At 40.3% G+C, this 13,558-nt stretch overlaps 1 protein-coding gene across 1 annotated transcript; it reads left to right on the top strand.

The window, feature by feature from the left end:
• On the top strand, positions 1–12,626 carry LOC117545994 (tetraspanin-2-like). The gene is made up of 8 exons (XM_034216051.1): positions 1–236; positions 6,851–6,953; positions 9,279–9,376; positions 9,526–9,600; positions 9,689–9,772; positions 9,892–9,948; positions 10,069–10,152; positions 10,242–12,626. The coding sequence occupies exons 1-8, from the start codon at positions 171–173 to the stop codon at positions 10,305–10,307; spliced, it is 633 nt and encodes a 210-aa protein (XP_034071942.1). The 5' UTR covers positions 1–170; the 3' UTR covers positions 10,308–12,626.
• Positions 12,627–13,558: the final 932 nt, after the last annotated feature.

Here is a 13,558-nt window from a genome sequence, read left to right as displayed (position 1 = left end):
AGTCTAAGCGGATCCTGTGTTGTGTGTGTGTTCGAGAGAATAACGTGACGGCGCTTCTTGATGCACTTGTGTTGTGACCGAGTGGACCGTTATTATTGTCTCAGTGCAAGGAGCCAATACAACCATCAGAGCATTTTAGCGGGAATAAAGGATAAACTCATCGAGCCAAAATGTCGAAGGTGGATGAGATGAGATGTGGGAAATACCTTTTGTTCGTGTTCAACTTTATATTCTGGGTAAGTGCATGTTCGGCGATTACGATGGGATGCGCGTAAATGGAGCAAGTGCACCATTGATAGGCCTACTCACTCTACACCGCTGACCACCCATGTGTTATTTTAACAAACAATGCTCAATTGTTTTCAGTTCTCGTATTCATCATGTGTGCTTAAGCCTAGTTTCAGTCCGGCGTGGGTTTACTCTGCGTGGCGTGGAAAGGGTGACACTCGGAGCTTTTTAGTTTTGGCTCACTGGGCACAAATCAGATTTTCCACAGAAGGAAAAATCCGCCCCCCTTTTCCCGGGTAAGCGTGTTTTTGAAAGCAAGACTGAATGAAAAGACAGAGAGTTGGAGAGAGATTGAGAGACAGCATGGAAAACAAACTCAGCAGTTGTTTCCCTGCGTCACGAAGCTCCATTAACAAGCAGAGCTGCAGGGCTGATTGAGACACTGAGTTACAATCACCTCCTTGGGCACGAGATCCCACACTTCTCCTTTTAAATAAAGAAAAGGGGCCCTTGGGCACTGAGAGGAAAGCACAAGAGAGTAACTCTTTACTCAAGACACACAAAGTCAGGTGGATGTGAAAGGTGAAGGGGTGTGTGTGTGTGTGTGTGTGTGTGTGTGTGTGTGTGTGTGTGTGTGTGTGTGTGTGTGTGTGTGTGTGTGTGTGTGTGTGTGTGGCCTAGCATTACTATACTTGTGGGGACCTACATTTGTTTACACAGTCACGTGTACAGGACTCGCCTCCCTTATGGGGACAAAATGGAGGTCCCCTTGAGGGGAATCATTAATTTTAGGGTGAAGACTTGGTTAGGGTTAGGGTTAGTGTAAGGGTAAGCTTAAGGGTAAGGGTTAGGGTTAGGCATGTGTTGGTTATGGTTAAGGTTAGGATAAGTCTCCATGAAATGCATGGTCAATGTAATGTCCCCTGAAGTGATGAATACATGGTGTGTGCGTGTGTGTGTGTGTGTGTGTGTGTGTGTGTGTGTGTGTGTGTGTGTGTGTGTGTGTGTGTGTGTGTGTGTGTGTGTGTGTAAAAGTGCGCTTTGGGATATGTGTTCCACTGTTCTCACTCCTCAGAGGGTACGCTCCTTTGTGTGTGTGAAGGAGAGATTTTCCAACAAGCATCTGTGGAGTGGATCAGGCGCTGAGTGCAGCGTGAATGGATCAATTGTGACAGCAGGACAATAGCATAACTTCAGTCTGCTGCTCCTGCCTGCCTAAGCAACAGAGCCTGATGAAGCCCTGAACGCAGCGGCCCCATCATTAAGCTGTGCTATCCTATTGCTATTCAGGATGGGTGTGGCTGAAATCTCCTTTTAATAATAATAATAATACGTCTGAGTGTGGACACGTGCAGAGACAACCTGTCACTGAGGGGTGAAGATGAGAGAGATGTCAGACAAGTGGGGAAAGAGGATTTGTGACAGACATGTTCAAGAAAAATGCAGACAGCAAATGTGATGGGAGAGAAAAGGGTCATTGGGAGATTGAAAGGGATATTCATGTGCGTGTGCGCGCTCACATGGCAATAGAGGGACAGCTGACCCAGATAAAGATAGAACATCAGATCAGTATGAGGATAGCTGCTTATACTGTTGATATGTTCTGTCTGTGTGTGTGTGTGTGTGTGTGTGTGTGTGTGTGTGTGTGTGTGTGTGTGTGTGTGTGTGTGTGTGTGTGTGTGTGTGTGTGTGTGTGTGTGTGTGTGTGTGTGTGTGTGTGTGTGTGTGTGTGTGTGTGTGTGTGTGTGTGTGTGTTACACATCACAGAGGATCACAGAAATACCTATGTGAATGCTTTTTGGTGCTTGCTGCATACAAATTACCACTAAGAATGAACAGTAATCACCATGCCTTTATAATCACAGCATCCCAATCCCTCCCTGGGCTATGGCCCCCTCTGTTGATGTTGGAGTGAGACATGATGAGAAGAGTTTTTGTGGAGGAGGGGCAGATATGTTTCCCTTCAAATCCCCCCAATGAGTGGACAGTAGAGCAGTGACAGGTCAGAGGCTCTTCTGTTGGACACCAAATAGTGTCACCAGAAGGGAGTCGTGAGATATGCTGACACTCACACACTATAAACAGTTGTTTTTACTTGAATGATGATGTGCTTCATACAACTATCCTCATTTGACAGCCTAAACATGGTCATCAATCAATACGGACAAAGTGGCCCTGTGTTTATAGACTTCTCTGACTCGGTGTCACAGCAACATGATGTAGTGAAATTCCTGCAGGGCACCAATACAACTGTCATTAACGTAATGCAGGCCAAGCTCTTGTATATATTACACTATCAATACCTTGCTGGCATGTCTGGCCTGTGTTTGTGTGCTTTGGCACACTGACTGCCCTATTTAGTCAAAGATTAAGCCTGTGAGGTAAACATTGTGGGGCAACAAGAAGTGTATTTCCCACAATGTTCCTCCAGTGTTCTTCCTTGTCATCTGGTGTTGGCTGAATAATTTATTATGTCAGTTACTGACAAAAACGTCAGTTTCATAGTTACATGTCTAATAGAAAACAATGCCTTTCTGAAGCTGAAAAACATGTGCTAATTTCAATAGAGTGTTTCTATTAGACTCTTCAGTTGTGTCCACTGCGGGGGAAACTTCTGAAGCAATTGGAAACAGGACTCAGAGAGACACGAGGAGAGCTGGAACTTTGATGGCAAACAATGACGGTTTATTTGGAGCTTCGGCCGGAGAATTCACAAGACATGTCGTGGGCCACGAGTTGACACAGGGTAGAGATGCCAAATCAATTTTGAATAACTGTAGTTCGAGGTTTTAACTAGTTCGGACTCAGAGTGTAATAATCAACATTTTTCATCAGCGAGATTAAACAAATATGGACCCTGAATCTAACTAGAGCTGTCGTCCATAGAAAAGAATGTGCGGCAGGGAACCTACGTTCCAGAAAATAAGGGCTTCTAGATGTCCCTGAACAATAAACTATCATGTCAGCTTGTATAAGCTGGCAACAACAATACCCAAGCTGCCCCTCCTTGAGAGAGATAGCAGCAATACCCAAGGCCGTAGACTTAGCCATGGGAAAGGAGACAGTGAAAGGAGAAAATGCTGAACTGTGTCAAAGGTTGAATAGCTAAGCAAATTATTCCCCAACATCCACTATTCAAATAATATTACAATATCTAAAATGTGCATTTAGTTCTGTAAAAAGGCAAACATTTAACCCCACTGCTGTTCTTTGTTGTGAGCATAATGCCAAAGTATGGCAGCTAAGATGAATCTGCTAAACTTAAGAAAAAATATGCAATAAATGAAGGTTAGTATGTTTGACAAAAAGATAGACAGTTAAGAGAAATATTTATGTTGAACAGGCTCAACTATAATTTCAATATTAATGTCAAATATTATTACAATATTCTGTCCTACAAACACATTTCTGTCTGTTTTGTGACGTTGGTGTACAGTATGCCACCCCACTCCCCCTCCCTTGCCCCTTGGGCAGAATACAATAGGATTTACTCCACCCATAATTATCTCCCTCCTATTTACACTTTCCTTCTGCCCATCAATTTTAAATGTGGTCTTGCATCTGTTTTTCCAAACATATGCTAGGAAGAAGACGAGAAGATTTTCTGACAAACTAACCAATTACTGGTTCTTTTAAAGTAGTGTTTCACAGATGTTTTGCTTTCATATACTGCTTTTTCTTTAATTTATGACTACTTTTTTAAACCAAAAATAAAATCTATCCTACAAAATGTGTGATGCCACAGACTGTCTCTGACCAAGACCACAGCCCTGTGTCAGCTCTGCCCTTATTTTCGTGGAAATTCCCCTCACAAAAACACAATTTAACTTCAAAAAGTACGCCTTGTTCCTGTAAAAACCTTAATAAATGTTTGTGAGAGGGATTTATATCCTTGAATAGAAGAATCCAGACATACAAAAGACCCAAAAGCTGTAAGGAAAGAAAGAGGACGTATCTTACTATACTCACTGCCAATTCAGACATAATAAGGCTCTACAAAATTAATATAAGACACATGTTGGGTCTTCAACTTTGTTTCTGAATAAGATGCTTCTGTCTGGAAAAGAAAAGGGATGATGGGTTCTCTAACAACTTATTCTCTCTTTCCTTTCCATCCTTCTTTCTCTTTTTTTCAGTATGTCTGTTTGTCTCCCTCCTATTGTGCGCCAAAACGTATAGTCACGGGAGACAGAGGGTCTTTGTCCTTTGGGTGAGGTTGGGAGGGAGGGGTGCGAGATGAGGTGGGGTAAGAGGGGGATACATGGGACACAAGTGAGGGGGCGGGGTGTTCGTTTCTGGGAGGTTGGGAGGGGTGTGTACGGTGATAGACAAGGTAATGATGGCAGACAAAGTGGTGGTCGTGGTGTGTGTGGGGGGGATTGGGTGGTTTATTCAGGGGGTTAATGGGACCATTGGGATAGTCATGAGTGCCAGAGTTGAGAACGTACTTAGCATGTCAGCTACTGCCTGCAGCGTTGGATGTGGCCCCCCTGCTCTAAAAGGAGAGCTGTTTGTGTGGTATCCATCTATGCATCTGATTTTGAAAAGGCTTTCAAATTAAACCATAATATAAATTAGGTTTGGTTGAGCGCTGAACCACCTGCTCCTCTTTCATCACTAACAACATCAATCAACAATAACAATATTATCTTTATATTTATATAAAATCTCATTCAAATCAGTTAACTTTTTTATTGTGCGTCTTGTCTCTTTTTTGGCAAAGGAATGACACTGATTTAAAACATAATTGTACAAAAGCGTACAATAAGAAAGATAAGGAACCTATTATAAAGCCACTTAGAAGTTTTACAATATTATCATATGTTTTATATTAACATAATAGAATCCAAAAAAATTATATTATCATCGATACGAATACCAATCGACACCACTACTTGGGACAACACTGGCGCTTAGCATTGTGTGCATATCAACATGATCCAGTGGGCAGCAGTTTTACAAGGTACAAATACCAGCATTAAATAGATCCAATCTTTCTCCACACTTATCCAGCCTGGTTCAGTGGATCTGCATATCTGCAGCCTTCACTTCACCGTGCTTTATCACTTTGGACCTGATAATCCTGAAACCCTGAGAGCTCAGCTGTCCCATACATCACGCATGACACAAAATCCTCGTTTTTGTAGGAATCAGGCTTCCCATCTCCTGTCTAATTCAGATGCTTTACTACCGAGCTACTGGCCTCACTTCAGACCAACAACATAAAATATAACCTGTAGTGGAGGAGGAGTAGTCAGTGGAGATGAGGGCATCAAAAATGGAAGAAGGGAAATGAGAGAAATATCAATACCAGAAAAAGGCACAGGGGATTTGGCAAACAAGAGGTTACAAAGTCAAATTAAAATACAGACTTGGAACAGTTTGTTATTTTCCCAACTTGACAACAGTGTTTGTTTTTCGAAATAAATTCACTTAACAGAGCCTCAGGACGTAGAAACAAAAACAACAGAACAGCGGTCCACCTAAACTCTGAGATCTAGGACAGCGAGAGACCATGTGACAGGCACTCCTAAATACTCTCCATTTAGACAAATCATTTTTATTTCTCTGTGCGCGCACACAAGGCGTGCACACACCCCCACACACACATACACTCAAATAGACACTGTTTTGTGGAAAGGTTTTGAGTTTGGATATTCCTCTGTGATCTTTAAAACCTCTCAGTATTGATCTGTCAGTGGAGCACTCACCACTGACTCTGCCCTTGAGAGCATCTCAGATCTCAGAAAACAACACATTTTCTTCCAGTTTCTCCGTGGACTGAGAGAATAGAAGTTGTTTGCTGCAGTGAGTTTGCTCTTAGCAAGAGGGAGGGAATATGATTTGGTTCGATGTATGCTGATGGTGGTTTAGATGAAGGAAAGTATGAGCAACATGGAAACACATTTCCAAACAAACAGGAGAGCCTGCTCAAGCTCAAGGTGCCACACTGCTGCCCGCAGACAACGATCATTATCTTCCTGTGGGACACCAGAAATCGCTAATGGGTGTTTCAAAGTAGAGCGTTACATAACTTACATTTTCATTAATTGTACTGGTTTAGAGCTCTTAAAGGATCCACCCACGATGAACAAATATTAGAAACATTAAATAAGTATCCTAACATGCTCTTATTGAGATACACAATATACTTCTGGGAAAAGGGTGGAGGGTAGGAAACTCCACAGCACCATAGCTTTGTTCATATGGAAAATTACATGAAGGCCAGAGCAAAAGTGCAACCCCTCTGAACGCCAGAAGATCATGCACTTCTACTGTTGTGATAGTAATGAGAAGATAGTTGCTTTATCAGTGAATGCTGAAACCAATTTACAGCAATGACGTCAGATCTCAAGCCAGGATTTAAATGATAAGGCACACAGGTTCATTTTGAAAGAACAAAAAAAAGATGTTCTACTTATTAGATACTAACTGTAATAAGAGTTGTCTTTTCCAAGGCATTTGAATGATTACTACATCTACAGTTGGTATTTATTAGAGGGTGAAAGCCGAGTCTCAGAAGCACAGAACTCTGCTTTTCTATGGGGTTTTTTTCTCCGGAAATAATAACTCATTTGTTGCAAAATCTTATTCTAAGTGTTTCTCCCCTCTCTTCCTGCAGTTGATGGGATCCTTCGTTCTGGCAGTGGGACTATGGCTACGTTTTGACCCAGAAACTATTTCTCTTCTAAATGGTGATAAAGCTCCAGACACTTTCTTCATTGGTGAGTACCACAGCGCATCCGAGGTTATCTTAATGTACACACGGTGTAGGTGTGAAACAATACGCTGTACACATTCAACACAAGGCCATTGATTTATGACATTTGCTGAAAGGAATGCTTATGTTTGTGAATATATTCTGTTACATTGCGCAGAAACGAGTCTAAATGGATATTGGAAATGTCAGTTTCACTTACATTTTGAGACAATCTTTACTTATATTTGCGGCATTAAAAACATTGCCTTTTGATACCATTGTATCTTCTCAAATATTTAAAATAATACATGTTTTTAATATGCTAGAGTAGACACATAGCAAAATGTCATGCACTTATCTTATTCTCTGTCTGAAAATGTGTTTGTATTGACATATTTCAGTGCATATAGTTTTGGCTGTAAATAAAAGTATGTCTCTATGTCAGAGCTAGTGTTCCTACCACAGACTTGCTTGTACACAAGTCTTTGTGAGATTGCAAAATAGTGTGAGTGTCACTATTTGATTGGTGTTCTACAAAGTGTTCCATTTGTGGTTCAATATCCAAATACAACATGCTCTAATGCTTTTGAAGTTTATTTTTAGCTGATGAGTGTGAATAACAGGAAATGACTGCCATAGAGCATACATGCATGAGGGAAACCACAGGGCTGCTAACCACCTTTCAATCAGTCACCCTGCCCAGATGGAAAGAGATGGAGGAGGAGACAGTGAGTGTTGGGACAGTTAAAAAGGCATATGGAAGAGGGCAGTCATAGAAACAGATGGGGCTCCATGGCAAAGATCTGCAGGAAAAACAAGATGGGATGTCAAAATAAAAGACTGGGAAAGAAATGTGTTAAGCTGACTACCCTTCTCCACTCTCTGATCACAGCATCCTGTGTTAAACCTAAAATACATTCAGTTATTTTAACGATCTTCAGTCTAAACTACTCTACTCCCGATTTATTTTCTTCTTTGAAGCCTGTTAGGGACTGATAGCGTTGTGTAATAGAATATACGTTTAGAGAGGGGGTTTTTTTTACAACAGAAGCCTGTAGTTAAAGTTATTCTATTACTTCTCTGTGTGTGAGTTTAGTAAGAAATAAGGCTCAGATATCCTTGTGGTTTGACACAGGATGGGTGGCTTCTGTCAGGTCCTCGGAGAGTGCAACACATGGCTTTGACAGTGAGAGCGCTCAACTGTTGCTATGCCTAGTTTCCATAGCGTCAATCCCACATCAAACTTTTCTGAGCTTTGAAATGACATACTCTGAAAATATGACTACAGACTCAGAGATAAATGAAAACCAATATAAAAGCCAAGTATGTGAGTTCAGCAGCATCTCTTGCTCCCAGCTGTGATGAGTTAAAAGCTGATAAGAATGATCGCTTCACACGAAGTAACTAAACTCTCCTTTCTAACAACAAGAAAACAACACACCCAACTGAATTATTATAGCACATCAAATCTCTTTGTTGACCCATTGGGATCCTATGAACCGTCTTCCTCTCTTGTTCCCACCTGAGCCTGTGTCACCTGGGAGCCGACTCTAACTATCTTGCCCAATTTCTGCTGAGCTGTCGCCTGGCAACCAACCCTACCTGTATGAGTGGTGTTCCCAATTGTTGTTGAATTTCCTCCCTCCAGACCTACCCATGATATATGGAGGAAATTAGCTCCATAATGATGTACCTTTCCTAATGAGAGGTTTAATGTGACATCAGGGCATCAAAGGAGCTCCCCCTAAAACAGACTCTTAACAACAACAACAACAAATAATCTAACATTAGGGCACAATGAAGAGGAACAATAAGTGTCTCCACTCCTAGAAAAAAGATCTAAGCACCAAACACAGGAAGAGTGCAGTCTGAAATATAACATTCCACTGTCTGAGCTTTTGTACTTGCAGTCCAGATTGTGACTGTTTTCATTTACATTTCTAGCTGTATGCTGCCCTCTGCTGGTGCTTCTGTAATTTACAATAGTCAGAAGCACTAGCTGGGAAAAGCTGAGCATATTAATAGAGATGTAGATAGATAGATAGATAGATAGATAGATAAGATAGATAGATAGATAGATAGATAGATAGATAGATAGATAGATAGATAGATAGATAGATAGATAGATAGATAGATAGATAGATAGATAGATAGATAGATAGATAAGATAGATAGATAGATAGATAGATAGATAGATAGATAGATAGATAGATAGATAGATAGATAGATAAGATAGAAATCATAATATCATCATCAAAAGTGATTACAAAGGTTGTTTGCCTCATGACTAACGGCTTTATTATCATTGCCTTACTGTTTACCATTGCATCTCTTTTTCCTGTTCCTTCAGGTGTGTATATCCTGATCGGCGCTGGCATTCTGGTGATGTTGGTTGGTTTCTTTGGCTGCTGTGGAGCTGTTCGGGAATCGCAATGCCTGCTGGGTTCAGTGAGTACAATGCATTTAACCTACAACAGCAGAATAAGAACTGAAATGCTTTTATTTTAGACAGATAGTTGGAACCTTTAATAACTCTTAACCTGATATATATTTAACCAATAATCAATATCTTTTCTGTTTTTAATGCTTTTGTTTAGTTCTTTGCCTGTCTGTTGATCATCTTCTGCGCTGAGTTGGCAGCAGGCGTGTTTGGATTCCTGAACAAAGACAAGGTATGAAGCATTTCACATTTCAGAGCTTGAGTCATGCCTGGAGTTTGATGAATCCTAATGGTTTATTTACTTGTCCTCTCTGACACAGATAATCAAAGATGTTCAGACCTACTACACAACCAACTACAATGAAAACAATAACGGCACATTGATCATCTCATACCAGAAAGTGGTAAGTAGAAAATCTAATTCTAGGGTGACAACAAGTAGAAAAAGTGCATAATTAAAGATGTTTAAAGATATTTGCTTATGCCTAAACCCATCATATTTTGATTTTCTTCGCAATTTTAGCTGAACTGTTGTGGAACCACAGAATACCCTTGCCCTGATCCTCCAAAAGACACTAAAGTAAGTACCACCAGACGCAAGATGGAAATGTCATTATCTCGCTTTGTTGTCTAATGAATGAGACACGGTGCCGCAATAATCAATCTGGTTCAATAACTTGACTCTATCTTCGGTGTGCAGGGCTGTGACACAGGCATTGAGGAGTTTTTCAACACTAAACTCTACATCATTGGATATGTGGGCATCGGCATCGCTGGAGTCATGGTGAGTCATGATCTGAGAAGAAGCACACACACAGACATACACATTGTGGGAGAGAATGATTTTATTAAAATTCTGTTTCCTTTTAACAGATTATTGGGATGATCTTCAGTATGGTGCTCTGTTGTGCCATCCGCAACAGCAGGGAGGTCATCTAAATATGACCTCTGCCCTCCCTGCCCCAAAAGACTGTACAGCCTTCAGATCAAATGACAACCTCTGTCAATCCAGGGACCCAGGCAGTAATTAGATTATGTTAAAAAAATCCTTTCCACTATGATGCTTAAACCAGCTCTCTTTCTTTTTGTATTTGCAGTCACAAGCAAAGTAGCATGTGCTTCCTTTCAACACATTCAGATAAGATTTAGTCCACATATCCTGTGGGAACAGTATGATTTTATGACCTGACAATCTGTCAAATTGTTTTTCCTCATGGCCGTTACAAATGTTAAACCCACATACTGTCATAGCAGTGTCAATGCTTTTTCACACAGCCTTGACACTGACCCCTTGGCTGTGGGAAACTGTAGCCCAGGGAGAGCGGAGAATCTGAGGTGAAAGCAGCTGAAACACAAACATGAAGCCGCAAAGACACACAAGCACAGCAATGTTGTGTTACGTGAGACCACAGCCTCGAAGAAGGTTGTCTGGAATCTCGTAGGTATGAAAATCCTGATTGGTGGAATCAGAGCGTGGTGCCAAGAGAGGGATGGCCAGTGAATGTTTTGGGAAAGCATCCATCATGCAGCCCAAGTGCTCTTTCTCTCCCACACACACAGTATCTGTATACTGTATGAAACCAATTGTTTCTACAAGAAATACAGCAGTTATATTACAGGGATAGTTCAAAATATGCTTATTCACTTTCTTGCTATGAGTTTGATTAGCTGATTGATAGCACAATGACAATGTTAGTGAATCTCAAGCTGCAGCCCGGAGTTGGTTAGATTAGCACAAATAACGGAAAAAGGAGGGAATAGCTAGCTTGGCTTTGTCTTTATGCTAAGCTAAACTAAACTAAGGGACACTAACAGGCTGTAGCTTAATATTTACTTTACAGACATATGAGTGGTATTAATCTTCTCATCCTAATCTTTGAAAGAAATAATCTATTATTTTAGGCAACTATAGGCCTACCCACATTCAGGTCTTTTACAACAACTCATGCATACTTTATATATTTTTAATAATGCCAATATGTGGCGCATACCACAAGCAAGTTTCAAAAGTCTGTAAAAGACATAAATTAATGCCTGCAGCATTAGGAAAAGTACATACAGACTAAAAACCAAAAGGAAAAGCCCCTTGTGTATATATATATATATATATGCTCTCTTACATAAGAGAGTATATCTGAGTCTCTGTTTACTGTATGTCAGGAGGATCATTTGGAAATGTTTACAGGCTAAATATATTCTAGTCGGTCAACTGAGAACAAGCAGTTGGGCCTAAGAAATTTGATTATCCAAACCAGGTCTTTGATCTCTTCACACCTCCATCTTTTTTCCCCCTGTGCCTAAAAGTGCACCGCCCACAACAACATAAAACAGAGCAATAACCTCTGTTTTCCTCTAATCTCATCAACCTCAGCAGATATGATAGTTGGACAGACATGCCCAACCTGGAATCACTTCCATTTATCCAGGTTCATCGGGCTGCTGTTGATTCTGTAGGGTTTATATTTGGACTCTGGTATGTAAATATGAGTTTTCTTGTAGTTGTACATTATTTGTGGTTGATGTGATAGATACAGTAGGCCTACTATTTAACATGCTGTGCGTAGACAGAGGCTTGCTGTAGTTGTAAAGTGTTTATGTAGTCATGACAATGTTTGCATTAGTCAAACTGAAGCTTCTTAACGTGCCTTTCTTTGAAGATGAGCTATTTTAGAACTACGTGATGACTGAACGTAGCAAAAAATCTTAGCAAAGTGTACATATGTTTGTAGAGTTCGACTGCAATTCATTGTCACACACATTAGACTTGCCATTATTGTTGTGGTCTGTCTTAAAGTGTCACACTCAACAGTGTCTTTCAAGCCAAGAGAGCTGAAGTGGTAAAAGCAACAATTTATCTGCCAACTATTTCAAAAGCCTCTGATCAAGCTGTGTGGAACACAAGCCCTGGTCATTTGTTTACATTCGAGTGTAATGTGACACGGGAGATGAGACGCCAAAGGCTTTGTTACCACTCCAGTAGGCGGTGTTCACTCTGAGTGAAGACACACAACTGAATCTCTTTTCACTATAGAGGCTCTGGAGTTAAAAAAGGGAACAGTTTAGTGCAACTCAATCCACAAAGCTGTTGCTGTGTTCCTCAGTTGTATTTGTTGGAGCAAATCTGAAGGTATAACGGGAAACAAAAGTACAAGCAGCCAAGCCTTATTTTAGATGATTGTGTGTTAATTTATTTTAATACCATTGCAGGCTTCTCAGGAAGATAGGTTTACAAAGTGTAATAAAGCTTTTAAAGTTGAACATTGTTTCTTGTGTGTCATTTATACTTGGTGTACATTTTGTGTTTATTAAAACGCATGTATAGCTCAGATAAGTAGCTTTGCATTGGATTTCCTATATTTAATAACTTGTTACACCTCTTTGCATCAAATAAATCTCTAATACATGAAATCATAGCCTCAGACACCATTACACACACAGCATCAGTCACATACTCCATGAGCTGCATGTGTCCTGGCCTCAAAATATTCCATCAGGTCCACACACTTTTAAGTCCTGAAATGTAACCTTCACTTTCAATTATTTGTAATAAAACATAGACTAGAACTGTATCTCCTCAGCAAACAAAGTATATGCTTTATTTGTAGTTTTTAAATGTTGCTGTAGGTCTGCATTTAGAACAAATCATGTGATTTCAAAGAAAGACATTACTGAGAGATCTACAAAAGAGTTATATTTAAGTATGTCCTCAATGCATTTGTGAGGATAAATAGCACATGTAGCCAATTGAAATAATAGTTTTTTTACAACGTATCACTTCGTAAAATGATTTTGTATTCCTTACCAGATAATTGTATTTGATATCCAGTGTTATTAAATATGTTTCCAGGATTAGTCGCCTGAGTTTGGTGTCAGTTTCACCTTTCTGCTCTTGAGCATCAGGGACAGCTGGAAATGTGTGTGATGCAGCAGAGGCTCCAGGACTCCCCAGGGTAGAGTTACCCCAACACTGCAGCACGAGCATTTTTACTGCCACAAACGTATCCCTCGCAGTAATGCTTATGTGTAGCGCATGGTAACATCTTCTAAGTTTGTATCAGAACAAGTATTACAACCTGTTGCTACTTCCAACAGCCCTACCTGAGAATACGTGATTAAATATGCAATACTTCAGACTACGCACATTAAAACAAATAACAAATGTAAACACTGAATTCATACATATTTATTCA

This window comes from Gymnodraco acuticeps, unplaced genomic scaffold, assembly GCF_902827175.1.
Source record: "Gymnodraco acuticeps unplaced genomic scaffold, fGymAcu1.1, whole genome shotgun sequence".
NCBI classification, from domain to species: Eukaryota; Metazoa; Chordata; class Actinopteri; order Perciformes; family Bathydraconidae; genus Gymnodraco; species Gymnodraco acuticeps.
Note: the sequence above shows the minus strand (reverse complement) of the source record. Positions and strands in the feature narration are given on the sequence as shown.

Bases quoted from the DNA above. Each gene is read 5' to 3' on its own strand.
- LOC117545994 (XM_034216051.1), top strand. From the start codon at position 171: ATGTCGAAGGTGGATGAGATGAGATGTGGGAAATACCTTTTGTTCGTG. The intron at 237-6,850 runs GTAAGTGCATGT...CTCTTCCTGCAG, and splicing joins TGTTCAACTTTATATTCTGG to TTGATGGGATCCTTCGTTCT. The intron at 10,153-10,241 runs GTGAGTCATGAT...TCCTTTTAACAG, and splicing joins TCGGCATCGCTGGAGTCATG to ATTATTGGGATGATCTTCAG.